This window comes from Lygodium microphyllum, chromosome 17 (assembly GCF_053477565.2).
Source record: "Lygodium microphyllum isolate KBCC chromosome 17, Lygodium_microphyllum_v1.1.10, whole genome shotgun sequence".
Lineage (NCBI taxonomy): Eukaryota > Viridiplantae > Streptophyta > Polypodiopsida > Schizaeales > Lygodiaceae > Lygodium > Lygodium microphyllum.
Genome location: NC_141151.1, coordinates 5,252,680 through 5,274,537, shown reverse-complemented (window position 1 = coordinate 5,274,537; position 21,858 = coordinate 5,252,680). Strand labels below are relative to the sequence as shown.

The 21,858-nt window shown below is 42.7% G+C and overlaps 1 protein-coding gene across 1 annotated transcript; it reads right to left on the bottom strand.

Annotated features, from left to right (window-relative positions):
• Positions 1–1,639: 1,639 nt before the first annotated feature.
• On the bottom strand, positions 1,640–7,816 carry LOC148021530 (putative pre-mRNA-splicing factor ATP-dependent RNA helicase DEAH5). The gene is made up of 2 exons (XM_087696938.1): positions 4,517–7,816; positions 1,640–2,378 (listed from the first exon to the last, which is right to left on the bottom strand). Exons 1-2 carry the CDS (start codon positions 7,753–7,755, stop codon positions 1,985–1,987), a joined length of 3,633 nt encoding a protein of 1,210 aa, XP_087553064.1. The 5' UTR covers positions 7,756–7,816; the 3' UTR covers positions 1,640–1,984.
• Between the last annotated feature and the right edge of the window lie 14,042 nt (positions 7,817–21,858).

The window sequence follows — 21,858 nt, the reverse complement described above, 5'->3', positions numbered from 1 at the left end:
GAAAACTACTGTAATAAACTGCTAAACACAAGAGACAAAGGAAAGAGAGAGAAACATTGCATTAACTCAGAAGAAAAGAGATACTCGGGAAATGGAATCCATATACCAAGATATGAGACAGTACAGAACTAATGTGAGTCACCAGCTGTGAAGACGTTGACACCTCCTCCTCTCCCTCCACCAAAACCAATCAAGTGATGAATGATCGATGAATGTGTAGGAGAAGCTTGAATAAATAGGCAAAAATAATGCCATAAATCATGTCAGGTCGGCCAGCAATAAAAGCTAAAATGACCATCATAAAATGCCAAGAAAAATGCCTAAATAATCAGGATAATATCCCAGTATCCTAGCCCACTGACATGCACAGACTCAACCATGAACTGACATATCTGCTAACAGGAACAAAATGAGACTTATAGGATGGAGGGATGAAAGATAAGCTGAAGGGGACACGTGATTCCCACTGTGTCTGAAAATGAGTGGTCTTCCCCCAGTGAAAGTACTTGGAAAAAACTTGGGATGAAATCTTGATGCCATGCTCCAGAAAGACCTACCTATCCTGGCAGATCTGTCATGGAGTATCTGTGGAAGAAGCAAGGGGATGAAGACTGCAAAAGTGGTTCCTACTGGGACCGAGAGTCTCCACACCTGAAAGAAGCAATCAGGGTTCAAGAAAGCCATCAGCAAAACATCAGAAAAACAGGTTCAAAGCTTGCTGAAGATGTGACGAGTGATGAGGGGATGAGGGTTGCTGACTACGGGCCCATTGAAATGGCACCAAGAGCCTCCGCACATAGAACATAAAGAGACCTATAGGGACAGCTGCGAGAGAAGAGAGGACAGCAGCCATACAAAAGGCAGTAATATCTCTCACATTTGCAATGCTTTGGGGATCGTACCATGATATTATGCAGGCAGAAGCAATATTGCAATTAGGAGAATACCGTGGGTGACATGCAACACCTATAAATGCTGAATGAAACAGGACTGCATGCAAACTGATGATGACAGGAGGCCCCTGCATGAGTGCTGCAGAGGCAGGGCATTGAGGGTACTGAATGGAGCAGGATGAGGAAGACAGGAGACAAAATTATATCAGGCTAGAGAGGAGTGCAAATGGCAGTGAGAGATGATGACCACAATGAGGAAGATGGAGAGTGATGAGCAGGGACAACCAGACGTACAGACAATGGCACAAGAGGCAGATTATATAGGCACGACAGCCCTAAACCAACCATCCTACAACAACACTGGCCAACCTGATCTAAATTGGGTCAGAACTGATAGCAGAAAAGTGCTGCCTGGACCAAAAAACTGCAGACTGGATAGAAAAGCTGCCAACGAGCTGGGGGATGCCATGTGTCAGGCTATCCCTAGCATACAAGCTGGGCAAGCAGATCCAGTGAAAGTACCCAAAGTGCTGTCTCCAACCTACATGCCGAGTATGAAGAAACTGACAGACATGACCACTGCCAGAGCTCCAAACATCCTCATCTGACTTGAATTGAGGATCACAACCAGGAGATGGACACAGAAAAAGAGAGGAAATGACATGACTGCTAACATAATGATCATTTTATTCTACTGAAGCCAACCCTTTCAATGAGCTTTCACACTGCACAGTCACCAAATGTATGCATATAATACTTGTGTACGATGTCAAACCAAGTCAAAAAATGCAATCATGATATAGCTATACATCAAAATTATCCAGTCTCTCACTTTTCTGTACAGGTCAGAAAAGCATTTGATATGCTGCAATACATTGACAGTAGCAAGAATCAATGCACAAATTAAGCTTCTGAATAGGATCATGCCCGCAAGAATGAAGACATTTCACTTTTACTAAGCCAATGAGTGTTTTGTGGATAATCAGGATACTACTAAAACAGGTTGATGCATGACATCAAACCTATTTTGTGGCATAAGATGCAGCATTTTTGCAACACGGTAGGTTTCAAGCACAAAGAAAAAGTAGCACTTAGCCACGACGCTTGCTAAGCCGCCAAGAGTTTGGCTCATGATAGCGATCATATAGTGGTTCAATCCTTTCTTGCCGCTTCCTCTTGCTCAATTTTGTGGGGTCTGCCACTTTAAAAAACCTAGGTGCCAACTCCACCAGCCATTTTGGATCAACCACAGTCACTTCCCTCATATACTCTTTTGTAGTCATGACAAGTTCATGGTAGATTATCCAATCTGGCTGACGCTGAAAAAGGGCACTGCTAGGATGTATGTACACCGGTTGATTCTCAACAAGAGTCCGATAACCTTCTTGTGGATCTTTGCGAGCTGCATGGAAGAAAAATCCTGCAGCAATCGCTTTTCTGATTTTTGTAAAGTTCTTCCCTGCACCGACAACATCCAACTTGTACCTGAATAACAAGAAAATTATCTGGAATAAGCACTCAACACACTCTTGAAATTAATACCTAGAAAAAAAAGAAACAAGTTTTTGGAAACTGGCAGGCTAATCGAAGTGCATTGAATCAATACATTGGACTCGAGATGAAGGCAAAGAATCCTGCATAACAAAACATCAAACATCACTAGAATGTGAAAGAAAATAAAATGACCGAACTTTCCAACTTATTAACCATGGATCTGACCAGTATTCAGTAAATCAGAAAATAGTCAAGCTCATTGGTTGTATTGTCTCTCTAACCGGGAAAAGACCTGTCCTTGATCTTGGTTCTCATAGGGTAGAGCTTATGGATGAAACCACCAGCTCTTGATAAGGGCATAGAACCATATCTCAAGTCTTACTCAATAACCTAGGACATTTACAGTTTAGATTTTAGGCCCTAGGGTTGTGTAACGCTCTTTACTTCAATCTGTAAAGTTATGGGACTGTTGGATTTCCATCAGCATGTCTTTTCAGGCTTCTCCATCACTCCAGGCCTTGAGGAGGCATTATGGACTCAATGAGGAAGACAACGCATAATCACTGTCCTCGTCTTGGCCAGATGTAGGGCTCATGACAGAGGAGCTCAGCAAATTCTTGCACCTCAAATATTCTCGCCATACTCTTGGGAGGCTTGCGCATCAGTCAAGATCAGTGGATGAGGCTGACCACCCCTCCACTCAAGGAGGACATGCTGCATTCAAGATATAACTGGTGACCCATCTTCTTCATTACAGCCAAGCCCAGACCCTTTTGAATCATATGAATCCAAACATAGCCACACCCAAAGACTAGCATCCCATACCACCAGCCCACACATCCAAGTGTGCATGTTGGCCTATGGGCCAAGAGTGGTGATCACCCAATGATTGTGTGCAATAGGGCCTTGAGTTCTGTAAAAAGGAGTCAATGATGAAGAATGTGATGTAAAATGTAGAATGTGCTAAATCAGCAAAACAAACAAAACATAGATCTGTTGATGATGGTGTCAACAAACACAGCAGCCGCCAGTGAAAACACAGGTCAAAAGATGGTCATCCAGCTGGAAATCAGTTCATCCATGCGTGATGCAAGTCACTCAGGACAGGAATCAGGTCACCTGCTGTCTGGACAAGATAATGCTGTAGACGAGGTCATGGCAGCTGCATCAGGGTTGGAGAGCCTTCAAACCATACCAGATGATGTCCAGGAAACTGCCAGCAGTGAACCACAGCAGATAGGTGCCATGCTGCAGCTGGCAACAGCAGGGGGTGTGTCCACAACACAAGCTAACGCAGCCAAAATGATGATATAGATGGCTGGCAGCAGACGGCAGCATTTGCAGATGGTGTGGATGAGGGTAGAAGATGATGGTGACAACTATAAGGGTATGCAAGGTCATACTTAAGGGACCCATAAAGAGCAAGGTGCCAAATGAGGATCTACCATTGGTCAAGTTAAGAGGTCAAGGTTATGCTCACCCCATTGTACTGCTGAGTTGGGTGCTGGACGCAATTGTAGCTCCAGATTCAACATGTCATATATGAAAAATATGTGTTCTTTTTAATTCAATTTGAGCAAAATATTGCAGTGTGCATGGTTACAAAATTGCCCATATTTTAAGGAGACAAAAGGCATCTAAAAGGCTTGGGAACACAAGGCATCTTTTCCTCTTAGGCTTCCCACCAATCTACAAGTATTACATATTTGGTCCACACAACTGTATGTGGATGCCTGGTACTTTTCACCTACTGGCTTGTTATATTTGTTCTCCTAGTTCAGGATTCTTTTGCAAACTGTAGGTCTCCTTCTGACACAAAAGTCCAAGACATTCTCTACATTTTCAAAGACTCTAGACTTTGTGAGAGCCACAATTCCGGCTCACAATGACCAAACACAATTGGCCATGAAACTTTGGTCTAAACTGTAGTTCCCAACTAGCTGCCAACAGATAACTCCACCACGAATACACAGTCGAGGCTGTGGAAAAAATATAAGCCCAGAAACAAGGAAACAAACATTATTAATAGAGCATCAGGTGTTGTATGTTGCATAAACTGCTGGCACCAAATTTGAAATCAAATTGAGAAAGTGCAGAGATTAAGGGGCACCAACAGGTCCTTTGCATACCTGTCCATTATTGTAAGAAGTTGCTTTCGCACATCCTGGGCCCTGCGTAAAGAGCGTGACTGCACAAAGTTCTCAAAACACCATGGACCAGAAAAATTCTTAGCTTTCCATGCCTCATATACAGCCAAAAGTGTTAAGTGATCACCCTCTGGTTGAAAGAACTTTGCTCTTTTTTGGTCAGCCTGTGCCTGCTTCTCACGAGGTCGATAAAATATGTTTTGTGCTTGTAACATTGATATAATGGTCAATATCTCATCACTGCAACCCAGGTCCACACTAGCTAATAGCATTTTAGATAAAGGGGGCTCCAAAGGGAACTCTGCCATCTTCCTCCCTAACTTTGTAAGAAGCCCCTCCTCATCGAGTGCTCCTAAGCTATACAACTGCTCCATGGCAGAGATCAAAGCCTGAGGGGGAGGCGGGTCCATAAAGTCAAATGATAATAAATCATTAATACCCATAGCCTTCATCTGTAAAGTTGTAAAACCAAGGTTGATTCTCTGAATCTCTGGCACAGTTGTTGGTAGCATCTCATTTCTGTATGCACTTTCTGTATAGAGCCGGTAGCACTTGCCCGGTCCGGTACGGCCAGCTCTCCCTGCACGTTGTTTGGCAGATGCTTGGGAAATGGGTGTAATGACTAGTGAGTCTAAACCAAGCTTGGGATTGTAGACATTCTGTTTTGCAAATCCCGGGTCTACTACATAATAAATGCCATCAATTGTCAAAGAGGCTTCAGCAATGTTGGTAGCTACTACCACTTTCCTTGTTCCTGGAGGAGCTGGCTCAAAAATTCTTGTTTGCATCTCACTGGGGAGGGCACTATAGACAGGGAGAATGATTAGATCAGGAACGTTTGGCCCCAGCCCTTTCATCCTTTCATAAAGAATCTGGCAGGCTGTGTCAATTTCTTCCTGACCAGTCAGGAACAACAGTATATCCCCCTCTGGTTCAGTCAGATGGATCTGCATGACTGTGATTAAAGCAGCATCCAAATAGTCACTCTCAGGCTGCTTTGCGTACAATATCTCCACAGGAAACGTCCTACCTGGAATGGTGAATATGTTGCAGTTGAAAAAATAACCTGAAAACTTCTCAGCATCCAATGTTGCTGATGTAACAATTAGGCGTAAGTCAGGTCGCCGACTAACCAACCCTTTTAAGAGCCCAAATAGCACATCAGTATGTATCGTCCTTTCGTGTGCCTCATCAAGCATGATCACAGAATAAGCTGAAAGATTTTCGTCAACAAGTACCTCTCTCAAGAGCATGCCATCTGTCATGTACTTTATTACGGTCTCAGGTCCTGTGCAATCCTCAAACCTGATGGCATACCCTACCTCCTCCCCTAGTCTGCAACCAAACTCTTCAGCCACTCTCTTGGCAACAGACATTGCTGCAACTCTTCGAGGTTGGGTGCACCCTATTTTTCCTCTGCTTGTATACCCTGCTTCTGCAAGGTATTGTGTGACCTGTGTTGTCTTACCTGAACCTGTCTCCCCGATAACCACTAGCACCTGATTGTCATGAACTGCTTTGATCAGTTCATGCTTTAACTTATAAATGGGGAGACTCTGTCTCTGTTCCTGAATTGAAAGCTTTGATCTCTGACCAAAAGTGGGGGCCTTTCCGAATGCATCCTTCTTCCACTCAGGCATATCATAGGCAGAAAGGCCAACACCACGAAGCTCTTGTGCCAAATGCCTCTCCCCAGTCTCTGGCATGGGATCTTCCCAAGGTCGATTCAAATCTTTGGGGATGGAGTCCAGCATAGTCCTCTGTTGCTGCTCCCGAAGTTCTCTTCTCTCCTTTGCCAAGGCAGACTGAGTCATTGCAGCCCTTTGCAAAGAGCCATCTGGATTTTTCACAATCTTTACAGGGGACACATCAATGGAGTACCGGGTTTGTCCTCTTAAGAATGCAGGCTCATCCTCATTCAGCTCTATCTCAAGTTCCTCTTCAGCACCTTCGTCTTGATAAAGTAAGCCACCACCATCTGGGTCATAGTGGGGATAATCCCTCACATCCAAAACCCCAGATGCAATGAGCTGTTTAGCCTCCCATCTCTCTGGAGAACTCATTCTTTTTAATGGCCGTCGGGAAGAACCGTTATCATCTTCCTCCGTTATCATTATACCTGAGAGGCCTTTCTTAGTGGAAGGAAGCTGATTGGAACTGGAGGGATTTGCCTCTTCATCTATACTGCTCTGTTTCATGGGGAGGAGATCTTGCCCTGTTTTCTGGTCTACGTCCCTCATGGAAAAGCTAAGCTTCTTCCCCGTTGTAGAAACAACCTTCACCCAAACTTCTTGATCTCGTTTGACCACATCTCTGGCATCAGCTATCATCCTTGAAACAATTTGAGACACATGCACAATACCCTCTTTGCGCTCATGAAATCCGGAGAGCTGTACAAAGCAGCCATTATCCATGACCCTAGAAACTCTGCCACGGTAGACAGCAAAAAGCTCTACCTCCTGAGAGGCACCTTTAAAGCCTCGATCTCCTCTCTCTCTATTCTTCCAGCTTGTATCACCATCCTGGTACTCGTCATTTTTGCCATGGTTTCCGTAATGATCTTTAGCAGCCCTATCATAACTGTCATGGTGGCCATGTTTCCAATCATTCCGTTCTGTATTCCTGTCCCCATCTCTGCCCCTGTCCCTGTACCTATCCCTGTCCTTGTCTCTGCCTCTGTGTTTGTCCCTGTCCCTGCCCCCATCCCTGTCCCTGTCCCAGTCCCTGTCCCTGTGCCTATCACTATCCCTGTCCCTGTCCCTGGCCCTGCCATGATAATCCCCATCCTCATGCCTGCTACCATCGCTCTTATGCCTCTCTTGCTCTTTCAACCGAGCCTCCTTGTCCAAATCCCTCTCAATGTCTTTCACATGAGCCCTATTGTCTGGCACAACAAGGGCCCTGTACGGCCAGGTGTCTTGAGACTTGTGCAAGGGCTTCTCATCCTTGTTGGCCTTCTTTGGGGGAAGGACGGCGTGGATGGTGGTGAGCAAGCTCTTGACGAAGTACTCTGGCAGCTCGGCACCGTTTTCTTTGAGCTTCTGGTCGAAGACGTCTGGCTTGTCGCTGACCTGGGCAAGGTGGATGATAAACTCCGCAAGGACCTTGTCTGCGCAGCCGATGTTGGACTCGAGCTCTGTGCAGACCTTCGACACCAGCGACAGGTACTCGAGATCCTTTAGCCCCGATCTTCTGTCCTCTTTCTCCACAGACACTCCCATAGAGGAGCGTTAATACCAGCCGGTGTCATGCCAGGAAATTGGCAAATGCCTGAGCTTTAATAGGCTAAAGCATCGCATTAAATCTAAAGCAAAACTCAAACATACACTATTATATATTCTATATTCCGACACACACACACATATATATATTTATGTTATTATTCTATATTATATATTTTTTAAGAATTACTATACATTACTCAAAGTGACAAACCTACTTTGTGAACGACAATACATTTCCCACACCTCCCTAGATCTCACTGAACCTCAAAAATAAACACTTGTGCACTTAGTGCCTCTCTCTCTCTCTCTCTCTCTCTCTCTCTCTCTCTCCCCAACAATCCTAATGTTATCAATCGATTCGAGCTATCATTGCTTGCCACAAGAGATGCCTGTTGAGATGCTTCACCCTCTTTATGTTAGAGCATATTTTGTAGCACCCTATGATAGAGACCTTGGGGTCTTTTCATCTTTATTTCATTATAGGTTTCTATAGTTTGTTTTTCCAGGTCTAATCATACTCTACAGTGAAATACCACTTTAGTTGTACTTCATCATTAGGTCTCGTAAACCATGTTGACCTCTTACACTGTACAAGTTAGGGGAGGGTCATGATACCTTCTGAGAGAGGAGAAAGCTTTCCTTCTTGCTCTTCTCCTTGCTTATTCTCTTCCCTTGTCATCCTTGGAGCTATCATTGGGGCTTGGAAAACCATGAGAGTGCGGGAGCTATGGTGGGAGCTTGTGGAGTAGATATGGAAGCAAATATGAATTGAGGTGGGATTTAGAGCTAAGCAATGGCACACCTCAAATCGATAGATACACCATAATCCAATCTTGTGGCTTGAATACAAGCAAGAGAAGAGAACATGCCTATCTTGTGTTTGTCCTCCTTGCTTTTTACATTTTCTTGTGCCGATGGGTATTAGGGGAAGAGAGCATGGATGTTGGAGGTTGAGACCTAATGTGTGAGAAGTGATAGGGTGGAGAGAGTATTTTGAACCCTTAGAAGAATAAGGGTGCTCCCATTTGGTCCCGATTGTATGAATCTAGGACTCTACAATTGCTAAGCATGCATGCTAGATGTAGTGCACTCGCAAAAGTGCTCATAAGCTTCCAAGATGGGATGCACTCCCTTAAAATGCCCTAAACATTGGATTTGCTAAGCACAATAATATTGATAAGGTTATCAACTCATTGTGGAAATGTTAGGAGAACTTGCAAATCATGGAAAACAACACAAAAAGGATAGAGAAATGAGGAATGTGTGCTAGACTTCATGTTTTGACTACACAACATAAGGCATTAAGTTCTAAATGGCTTAGAAAATTGGACTCATTATGTTCACAAAGTACTAACATGTAAAGTTTTGGTAAAAAGCTTTTGTTTTTCTTGTTCAAGTAGAAGATGGTGGTGGTGGCAATGTTGTGACGATTGCTCTAGCTTGTGAATTATTGATAGCAATTTCTATTCAACGTGCTATTGTTGGTCTTCTTGTTGAGTTGATGTGTTGTGGGCAAAAGTGTGCTAAGGTGTCATAAGCTTGATCATGTTTTGGGTATTAATATCATTGGGTGTGTTTCATATTGACAATGGGAATTTGGGTTGTGGTTTTTATTGAAGGGAACTTCTTTTGATCTTATCAGTCATGACTCGTTACACGTGCAAATGTGTAGCACTAGTTGCATTATGCTTGGTGGATGACATAAGAATTAATATGTTTTGTGTTTCTGGTGGCTAGATTATTAGATTGGAGAATTAGAGGAAATTATTATTTTTATATTTTACCAAGGAAGTGAAGGGAGTGAGCCCTGAAGTGGAAGCACAAAGTGAAAGCAAGAGCTATGAGAGAGAGAGAGAGAGAGAGAGAGAGAGAGAGAGGAGAGAGAGAGGGAGGGAGAGGGAGGGAGGGAGGAAGGGAGGGAGGGAGGGAGAGAGAGAGAGAGAGAGAGAGAGGAGATATGGAAACTCCAACAATCACAATGTGTGACTGGCCTTCCCTTTATTCAAATGTCATTGAAGGAATAAAGAATAAAGTGACAATGGTGAGCACTCGCCACTTGCAGTGTATAGATGTGTGGGTGACTAATACATGGTGTAAGTACTGTCAATGTAACTAATATATGGGGGGCTAGGCATAGGTGCCTTTACTTACCTTTACCCCCAACAACCTCCCATTAAAGGCGAATGTGCCCCTAGTGAGGAGAGAATAAGAAAAAAAGTGACAAAGTACAAACATACATAAGTACAACAAGATGAGGAAAGATGTCATCTCATCCAATGCCCATCAACTTCCTAAGGAAGGCAAAATGCCCCACTGAGAGACTTTTTGTAAGCAAATCTATAGGATTTTTTGTTAATTGAGATCTTGATAAGCTCAATGGACTTGTCCTCAACGACCTCTCAAATAAAGTGGTAATGCACCTTAATGTGCTTCATCTTTGCATCGAAGACAAGATTCTTGGCTAACTAAATAGCACTCATAGAATTTGAATGTAGGGTAGAGACCTCATTAGTAATGCTAGAGTCTGCCACTAACTAGAGAGCTTCCTTGCAAGCCTTAGTGACTGCAATATATTATGTCTCTATAGTAGATAGGATCGTGCATTTTTGCACCTTGGACATCCAAGAAACAACACCTCCAACAAAGGTGAAGACATAGCTAGAGGTAGAATTTCTATTGTCTACATGTCTTACATAATCAGAGTCAGCATATCCCATGACTCTTATTTCCTGGCCACCATAACATATGCGCATAGTTGTTGTGCCCTTCAAGTACCTCATGATACCTTTGATGTCATCCCAATGGTGTCGACTAGATGCAGCTATATAGCATACCACAACTCTTACTGCAAATCCTATGTCTGGGTAAGTGGCTATCATGGCATACATAAAAAAACTGCCCACTATGAATGCATAAGGGATCTTGGCAATCTTAGCCTTCTACTCATCAGATTGTGGACAATCGACCTAACTAACCTTCACATGAGAAGGTAAAGGATAGCATCCTATAGATGAAACCACTCAAGGACCTTCTGAATGTACTCCTTCTGTGACAAATAAAGGAGCCCCTTAGAGTGATCGCGCATAATGTGCATCCCAAGAATATATGAGGTGTGTCAAACGTCCTTCATCTCAAAGCTCTTATTGAGCTAACTTTTCAAGGCATCCAGCTCATCATGAGCACTCCCAGCAATCAACATATCATCCACATAGAGAATCAAAATCATAAGGCTGCTATCATGAGCCTTCTTCATGTATAAACACGGATCCACATCACTACAAGAATATCCCTATGAACGCATAAAAGCATCAAGCTTGTGGTACCATTCCATAGATGCTTGCTTAAGGCCATAAGGCTCTTTCTCAATCAGCACACTAGGTAGTCCTTGCCAAGTTTTGCAAAGCCCTTAGGTTGCTCCATGTAAATCTCATGATGTAAGTACCCATCAAGAAATGCTATCTTGACATCCATCTAATAAAGATTCAAGTCAAGTTGAGCAACGAAAGCTAGTACCAAGCATAGGGTAGTCATCTTCACAACAGGAGAAAAGACTTTATCAAAGTCCACACCATGCTTCTACTTGAAACCCTTAGCAACCAATCTAGCCTTATATACCAGCTTGGAGCATCCAGGGTTACTTTTCAGCTTGTACACCCACTTACTTGGCAAAGTACGCTTTTCACTAGGCAAAGGAACTAGATCCCATGCATGATTTCTCTGCAAAAAGTCATGCTCTGACTGCATGGCCCTCTCCCAAGAGTGACTATCACCTCTGTGCATGGGCTCATCATAAGTAAAAGACTCACCAGTATCTGTCACCATAACATAATCCATAGAGGGCTCAAATTTCATGGGCTATCATCTATCTCTAGTATACCACCTCAAAATAGGCTGGGGGGAACCTGGACATCTTGTGGAGTATCAAGGGTCTCGGCCATTAAAGCACCAGCCCACTGAAGGAGCTGTCTAGCTTGATGTATAGTAGTAGGAGACTCCTCCCGAAATATTACCCTACGTACATCAACAACATGCTCAGATTGCCTATGTATTTTCTCCTCATGGAAAACAATATCATGGTTCCAGATAACTTTCCGAGCCTATGGATCCCATAGGCAATAGCCCATCTCCATAACCAAGAAAGATGTATTTCCTAGACTTAGGATCTCACCTGCATCTCCATAACCAAGAAAGATGCATTTCCTGGACTTAGGATCCAGCTTATTGCACTTGTCCTTGGGAACATGGCAGAAAGCCTCACAACTAAAGACATGCAAATGAGCATATGAGGGAGGTTTTCCATACCATATCTCCTCTGCAACTTGGAAGTCAATAGCACTACTTGGGGACCGATTTATCAAGCATACAGTAGTAGTAACTACCTTAGCCTAGAAATATTGTGATAAGCCTACCTGGCTAAGCATATTGCAAACTCGCTCTTGAATTGTTATATTCATGCACTTAGTCATACCATTCAAGGGTGGGGTGTACGGGGTGGTTAGCTGATGCTTAATACCCCTCTCATCACAAAACTACTCAAAGGCTTTAGAGACATACTCACCCCCATTACTTGACCTTAGGTATTTCAACCTATACCAAGATTGGTTCTCAATGAAAGTAAGCCAACAATGAAATGTAGCCAAGACTTTTGATTTTTGCTTAATAGGATATGCCCAAACCTTATGCGTACAATCATCAATGAAGATAACAAAATACTTCGCACCACCTAATGACTTGCAGGGCATGGAATCACATACATCTGAATGAACGAGAGCCAATGGCTTACCCATGTGTGTCATACCATACTTTTTATGTGCATTACATGCCAGCCAACCATATAAACTATAATCATAAGACTCAAAGTACTTCTAGTCAAGGGGGCAGAAGATAATGCAAATGGGTAAGCATTTTCATTACTTTCAAGAACATATGCACGAGGGAACAATGCCAAAGAGATATATGTGAAATTACATCCACTGCCAAAACATGGTCAACTGATCTAGATACAAGCATGGGGTAGAGAGTATTGGACTTGGCACCACAAGCAATGCCAAGATATCTATGGCTAATCTTCCATGAGGAATCACCAAAAGAAACTACATAACCTACATCGTCCAAAGTGTGAGCAGAGATAAGGCTCTTCGTGGGAGCTGGTACATGACATACATCATGAAGAGTAAACATGCAACCTGAGCCAAAGTGTAGTTGGACATCACCAATACCAAATATCTGTAGTACCGAGTCATTACCTAAACGGACAGATCTAGTTAAACTGCAATAGGGGTGGAACCACTCTCTATGAGGGATCACATAAAAGGAAGCCCCTGAATCTATCAACCAACACTGAGCAGTGAGTATACCCTAACAAAGCATCAATTAGATGTGAAATATCAAGAGAAGAAGTTGCAAGTATAAAATCATCATCAAAATTAGTCTGCACGACATTAATCTCTTCAATCTTAATGCCTAACTTGCTAGGGACAATGCTGCGATCATCATTTTTATCATGTACTTTACCCTTGTCATTTTCCTTGTGCTTGTCCTCGCATATTTTATTGCACTATGGCCGATATATACCCTGCTTTCCTACAATAATGACAAGCCAAGAAGGACTTATGGTCACAAGACTTATTGTGAGATTGTCCACATAAATGAGAACGAGACTGTTGAGAGTCTCTCCCACGACAGTCATTACTGTGCCTACCATTATTGCCTCTAACTGTCAAAGCATGAGAGGTGCGGGAATCATCAATATTCTTTATGTTAACTGCTTCATTAAAGAGTGAACCCTCTACACCTTGTAAGTCTAGCCCATCAATAGGCATGTTTACACACATAGCAGTACGAAATGCATCCCATGATTCATATAATGTAACTAAGAGGAACAAAGGGGGGAGATTGCCCTTGAATTCAATTCCCTGTGAAGACAAATGATTGAAAATTGAATGAAACTTATTTAAGTGGATTGACATGGAAGTTCCATCCTTCATATGAAGGTCCATGAATTGCTTTAGCTAATACATCTGAGAAGTGGGGTTTTGCTTGTCATAGACATTACGAATCTTTTCTCGTAAGTCCTATGAGGACTGCCCATCAGAGACAACATTATAGAACACCTGCTTAGAGAGGAAAAATATGATTGTGGACTTACATAGCTCATCTAATTCAGCCCAATCCTCTGCATCAATACATTCAAGCTTAACACCCTCATGTTTCAAAGGCGTAACCTGCATTTTTCGCACTAAAACTTGCCAGATTTGGGCCTTCCAATAGCTATAGTTGGTGACATGCAACTTGTCAATATTAAAGCTAGCACTATCATTGGAACCACCAGCCATACTAAGACCAAGTGAATGCATAGAAGGGCAAAACAAGTTGTAATAACTTGCAAAATCAGCCCCATAACCACTGCTAGATCAAGCTGAAAACAAGGGGTATCGACCAAGTAATGAGCTATCCAACCACAAACTCAATGCAAAGAACTATCAAATGGAAGTGAATGCCCTCATGAAAACTAACAAAATCTGCAATTAAAACTTGTTGTAAATGAGGTACAAGACTAAGAAAACCAAGCCAAATCAAGACTATCACTGAGAAAACATAAACTGCAATTATAACTTGTTTTAAATAAGGTATAAGAGTAAGAAAATCAAGCCACATCAAGACTATCACTGAGAAAACATAAACTGCAACTGCGAGGTGATATCTTGCACCATGCGAGGTATGTAACAAACTCTAGCAGCCAACATACAGGGGACAAGCACCCAATGATGTCAATTGCAATTTGTTAGTATGGAACACATCAATGGGCATACCAATCAAGCATGTAACAAGTCTTGGGGTAAGAGAAAAGGCCAGCCAAATGCACAACTGACTAAGCAGGAGTAACAGAAGCTCAATAATTTGCCAAGACAAGTGTATGCATCACTTACAATGACTTACATTGGACTGAGGTCAATGTAAGTCCAAGACAAGATCAACCCAGATCAGTCCTCAAGGCATAAATTGCAGACATATACCATGTAAAGAAAGCATTACATGTGAATGTCCCACTACGTCAATAATCAAGCTCAATTACATAACCATGAGCTCTATGTAACATCAAAGTCAATGAAGTGGCTCTCATTAGAACAAAGTCACATGTGGAAAGTAGTTAGAAAGCATCCTCATTGTCCACTGTAACATCCAAGTAGGTAACCGACAATCAATATCAATGTCCAAAGCTCAAGAAGAACGCGAATGCAAGTCAAAGGCAAAGCCAAGCATAGCCAAGACATGTACTGTTGTAGCAAATGACAAACAATGCCAATCAAAATGAGCTTCAATCACTACTCAAAAGCATTCCAAAGTCATGACAAAACATGTAACATGAATCATAAGCATCGATATATCAACTCAAGTAGTTGGTAAGCACCCGAGAAGCAATAGGCATGTAGATCACTAACAAAATAACCTTTAGCTCTGCTTATTATAGTAGCCAAATCTCTATCAAACTAAGCAAGAACAATTCTCAAATCAGTTCCAAAATGAGCTCAAAGCATAGGCATGTCATCCCAGAATATGGTAGCATCATATATAGCCATTCAGGCATCAAACAAGCATGCCACTGATCATGAGATGTCAAAGATAGGGGGGTTGATTTATTATTACAACATGTAAACTGTATAAGCACAATCAATGGCTGAAGGACACCAATGGAATTCTCAAGTAGCAAAGGCCAATGCCAAGGGGTATTTCCAAGGTATAGAGGACCGCCCAAATGCTAGAGGGGTTGCCAATGATGAAGGAGCTGTCAATGATTGTCGTCAAGACCTGTCCAGATTGGCATAATCAATGCAGGCTTCAGTTGAAGGGTTGCTCCATGTTTGACATGATAATGCTGGTTAGGGAGGGAAGGAGGCATCGAGAGGTGCCCAAGAAGCCTTCAAGCAAGCTCAAGCAAGGTGGAAAGCAAGTCAAGCTTCAATGAGAAGCTACAGGTATGGCTACCTTGTTTTACAAACTATCTACTGTGACTAAGTTGAAATGTGGCTCAAGATCAAGCTCAAGAGAGCTCACTGAAGCCTTGTAGCATGGCCAAACAGGTGGGGAATAGGGGAGGGTCACAAATCATACCTCTTTAAGCTGAGCTATGGCTACCATGAAAGGAATTGTTGTAAGTATTCAAAAGAGAGCTGAAGCAATTGGGTTGAGCTCCTCAATGCTAGTGCAATGGCTCTAATACTAGTTAAAGGGACTGAGCCCTAAAGTGGAAGCATGGAGTGGAAGCAAGAGCTATGGTAGAAGGAGCAAGAGCAAGAGAGAAAGAGACACAAGATGTGGAAAATCCAATAGTCACAATGTGTGACGACCTTCCCTTTATTCAAATGTCACTAAAATAATAAAGAATAGAGTGATAGTGATGGGCACTTGCCACCTATAGCGTACAAGTGTGCGGGTAACTAATACGCAATGCAAGTACTATTAGTGTAACTAATACGGGAGAGGCTAGGCACATGCACTTTTACATGCCTTTATCCTCAACAAGAAGAAATAGATAAAGTGCAAATAATATTTTTTAATATTTTGAGATGTAGCAATTGTGTGCTTAATGTGCAAAACATTTATATTTTGTATACCTCTATTTTGTAGCCCTAAGGTTGGGTAAGGTTATTTAAGCCAAAAGATATGTTTATATTTTTAGATATTATTATTAGAAAAAGGGGAGACATTCATAAAAGGAGTAAAAAGTATGTATGTAATGTCCTATTATTGGGCATAAGATCAAATCAATAAATACATGCATTGAGAAGAGCCCTCTCAATACATGGGGGAAGATTGTACCCAATTTGTATCATGCTTTCTCTCCTTGCCTTTGTCTCTCTCTATTTCTTTTGTGTTCAATTTCAATTTGTGTATTTTGGCTATTAGTTTATACTTTTATTTCTCCAACAGTTGTTTTATTTGATGCTTGCATTTCTACTAAATTGCCATGAGAAAGAAGGATAAGTCATATTTGTCTTTCCTCTAGGTGCATGGATACTATATGTGCTTCTTTGAGCACATCCTCCATTTTGTACTCACATATGCTTCTCCTCAAGAGATTGTTGTGCCCTACTTTATACACTTGTATTGTAATAATATGATAGGGTCATCGTAATGAGAAACTGGGTCAAGCATGCCTATTCTATTGGGCATTCACATAATCCTTTCTCCAATATGTGTACAATGTCATTAGCCCAATAGGATGTTATGTAAACCTTGAAGTAATGTGCCTCTTGTTCAATTATAAAAATGTGTATATTGGGGAGCTTATAATTGATTCCAATCACCTTTTCACCATTTTTTATCCTAGGCATGTGATTGGCAATATAGTGTTGCTTTCCTTTGTGCCACAATTGCAATGTTGAACTCCAATATTAGTAGAAGCCACTTAGTGATGCATTCTATAGGAAATTGAAAGGGAGCGACGGATCGAAGGTTGGACTCAAGAGCTATGGCGGGAGAGAAAGAGCAAGAAAGGGAGAGACAAGAAATGGGAACTCCAATAGTCACAATGTGTGACCGGGCCTTCCTTTATTCAAACTATCACTAAAATAATAAAGAATAAAGTGACCGTGACGGGCGCCCGCCACCTGCAGTGTGCAATGGCGATGACTGTCAATGTAGTAATACACAAGTGGCTAGGCAGAGGCACCTTTACCCCCAACAACCTCCCACTTAAAGGCGAATTTGCCCTAGTGAGGAGTGAAAAGAAAAAGAAAAAGACAGTACAACATGTACACATGTACAACATGATGAGGAAAGGCGTCATCTCATCCCATGCCCATCAACCTCCCGAGGAAGGCAAAGCACTCTGTAGAGAGGCTTTTCATGAGTAGATCTGCAGGATTTTGGTCAGTCGAGATATTGACAATATCAACAGACTTACCCTCAACGACCCCACGTATGAAGTGATACCTTACCTCAATGTGTTTCATCTTTGCATGGAAGACCGGATTCTTGGCTAACTGAATAGCACTCATAGAATCCAAATGCAGTGTAGGGATAGCATCAATACCAAGGTCAGCAACTAAACGACCCAACCAAATGGCCTCCTTGCAAGCCTCAGTGGCTGCAACATACTCGGCCTCTGTAGTAGAAAGGGTCGTGCATTTCTGCACCCTGGACATCCAAGAAACAACACCTCCAGCATAGGTGAATACATAGCCGGAAGTGGACTTCCTACTATTTGCATGTCCTGCATAATCAGAGTCAGTGTACCCCACGACTCCTGTATCCTGGCTGCCATAGCATATGCACATATCTGCAGTGCCCTTCATGTACCTCATGATACCCTTCACGGCAGCCCAATGCTTCTTTCTAGGTGTAGCCATATAGCGTGCCACAACACCAACTGCAAAGGCAATATTTGGACGAGTGGCTATCATGGCATACATAAGACTATCCACTGCGGATCCATATGGAATCTTGGCCATCTTGGCCCTCTGCTCATCTATTTGCGGACAATCAGCCTATGATACCTTCACATAAGAAGGCAATGGACAACCAATAGGCTTTACGTCCTGCATGCGGAAGCGCTCAAGGACTTTATGAATGTACTCCCTCTGTGACAAGTAGAGGAGTCCCTAATACCTATTGCGTCTAATGTGCATACCAAGTATTTGAGTGGCCTGTCCCAGATATTTCATCTCAAAGCTCTTCTTGAGCTGAGCCTTAAGAGCATCTAGCTCATCATGAGCTTTCCCTGCTATCAGCATATTATCCACATAGAGTACCAAAATCAATAAAGAACCATCACGGGCTTTCTTCGCGTAAAGACACGGATCCATAGCATTCCGACTGTAGCCCTATGACTACATAAAGGCATCAAACTTATGATACAACTCCCTAGGTGCCTGTTTCAAGCCATAAAGACTTTTCTTCAATTTGCACACTAGGTGCTGCCTGCCAAGTTCTGCAAAGCCCTTAGGCTGCTCCATATAAATCTCATCATGCAAGTCCCCATGTAAGAAAGCTGTCTTGACATCCATCTGGTATAAATCCAAGTCAAGCTGAGCAACCAATGCCAAGACTAAGCATAGGGTGATCATCTTAACCATAGGAGAAAAGACCTCATCAAAGTCCACACCATGCTCTTGCTTAAAACCCTTTGCTACCAATCTAGCCTCGTATGCCAGCTTGGGGTGTCCAGGGGTACTTTTTAGCTTGTACACCCACTTGCATGGCAAAGCCTTCTTGCCCGTAGGCAAGGAAATCAAATCCCAAGTGTCATTCTTATGCAGGGAGTCTATCTCAGACTGCATAGCCTCTCCCAGGAGTGACTGTCACCCCTGCACATAGCCTCATCATAAGTGAAAGGCTCTCCTACATCTGTAACCAAGACATAATGCATCGAGGGCTGAAATCTATCAGGTGGACGTCTGTCTCTAGTAGACCGTCTCACGGCATCTCTGTTGCTTGCCTAGCTGCTTGTCCAATGCCCTGACCATGAGCATCTACTGCAGCTGTAGGCTGTCCAACTGGCTGTTGAGAGCTCTCGACTCCTCCTGAAATATGACCCTGCGGATCTCAACAACTCTCTCAGGCTGCCTATGCATCTTGTCTTCATGGAAGACTACATCATGACTGCGGATGACTTTCCGTGCGTGTGGATCCCAGAGATGATAACCCATCTCACCTGCATCCCCATAACCAAAGAAAATGCATTAGACACTCTTGGGATCCAGCTTACTTCTCTTGTCCCTGGGCACATGGCAAAATGACTCATATCCAAAGACACGGAGATGCGCATAAGAGGGGGGTTTTCCAGTCCATACCTGCAACCTAGAAATCCAAACCACTAGAAGGTGATCTTTTTATGACATGCATAGCTGTACTAACTACCTCAGCCCAAAAGCTCTGTGGTAGGCCTGCATGATTAAGCATACTGCGTACACACTCCTAGATGGTTCTATTCATCCGCTCAGCCAAACCATTCTGGGGGGGGTATAGGGGGCAGTCAACTGACACTTAATACCCCTCTCATCACATAACTGCTCAAAAGCACGTGAGACATACTCACCCCCATTATCTGTCCTTAGGCATTTTAGCCTATACCCAAACTAGTTCTCAACCAATGCAAGCCATCTCTGAAACACAGCCAAGACATTGGATTTCAGATTAATGGGATAAGCCCAAAATTTTCGTGAAAAATCATCTATGAATGTAACAAAATACTTTGCACCACCCATAGACTGACAAGGCATGGGCCCATAGACATGCGAATGTACCAATGCCAAGGGCTCACTCATGCGTGGCTTACCAGACTTCTTATGTGTAGACCTAGTCTGCCTGCCATAAAGACAATGCTCACATGAATCAAAACATGCATAATCAAGGGGCCGTAAGTACTGCAAACCAGAAAGCATTTTCATTCCCTTCAAAGACATATGGCCCAAATGGGCATGCCAAAGAGATACATGTGGAATAGAACCCACAGACAAAACATGATCAAGGGAAGAAGCTGATACAATCAAGGGGTAGAGACTGCCAGCCTTGGCACCTCTCGCAATCATAAGTCTGCCACGAGTGATCTTCCATGCAGAGTGTCCAAAACATACATGATATCTTGCATCATCAAGCTATCTAGCAAACGTGAGACTACGTGTCAAAGTAGGTACATGACGTACATCCTGCATAACAAAACTATTGCAAGAAGAAAACTGCAGCCTAAACCTCACCAATGCCCACAATATCAAGAGAGCTGTCATCACCCAAGTGCATAGAACCCGAAACAGTATGGTATGAATGAAACCACTCTCGACAAGGTGTCACATGAAAGGACGCACCGGAGTCCAAGAGCCAACACTGTGCATACATAGAGTGTATCTCTATCATCTGTGAAGCACTAGAAGAAGCTGCTAGGATATAATCATCATCATCAATATTCTCAAGCTGCATAACATTGATCTCTTCAATTTTAACACTGGACTTTGCAGGTACTATGCTGCGATCAGAAGACTTATCTTGCACTTTGTCTTTCCCCTTATCTTTGCGCCTTTCATTGCGCAATTCATGGCATTGTGACCTAATATGGCCCTTTTTCCCACAATGGTGACAAGTAACATCTGCATTCCTGCCACGGGATTCGCTACGTAACTTCCCACGAGACTTGGACGGAGATTTCTGAGAATCCCATCCACGGTCACTGCCACTGCCATGCTTTCCATATCCATAATTCCTGCCTCTAACTATCATAGCATGCGACACATGAGAGGCATCCAAATTCTTACGGTTAACCTCTTCCTACAGAAGAGCACTCTCAACATCAAATAATTTCAAGGTAGCAGTAGAGGCACATAATGCAGTGCAGAATACATCCCATGACTCATTAAGAGTACCAAGCAAGAAAAGAGGAGTGACATCCTCTGCAAAAGTGATGTCCTGTGAAGTCAAGTTCTTGAGCATAGCATGGAACTGGCTCAAGTGAGCAAACATAGTCACATTCTCCTTCATGCGCAGATCCATAAGCTGCTTCAGCCAATACATCTGACTCACTGGACTTTTCTTGTCATAGAGATTTTTGATCTTTTCCCACAACTACCATGCACTCTGTTCTTCCTCAAAGACATTATAGTGAACTTGTTCTGTGAGAGACAATACAATAGTGGACTTGCATAACTCATCAAGCTCAAGCCATTTCTCATCTGGCATAGTTGCAGGCGGATGCCCGCTTAACCTCAAAGGTTTGATCTACAATTTTTGCACCAACACCTGCAAAATCTGGCTCTTTCAATAAGAGTAATTCGTACCGTCAAGCTTAGTGATGTTGAAAATAGCATGATTAGTGGATGAACTCGCCATAATGTAGGCTGGAAGACTGTAGACAGTTCAAAAATGCTTGCTGTTTACTATAGAAAATGACAAAAAAATCACCAAAATCGAGGGAAAATGGTGAAGAAAGTGGAATCAAAGCTGCTACCCACCAAGTACTAGTGAAAGTACATCATTTCAGAGTGTTTCAGCATGAAAAATCCATGTCAGTCCATACATATATGCTTACTGTAATAAATTTTAGATTTCAGCAAAAGAGAGCTAACAGTGCCAAAATCGGATCCCAAGGTAATCAAATATTGCCAAGAC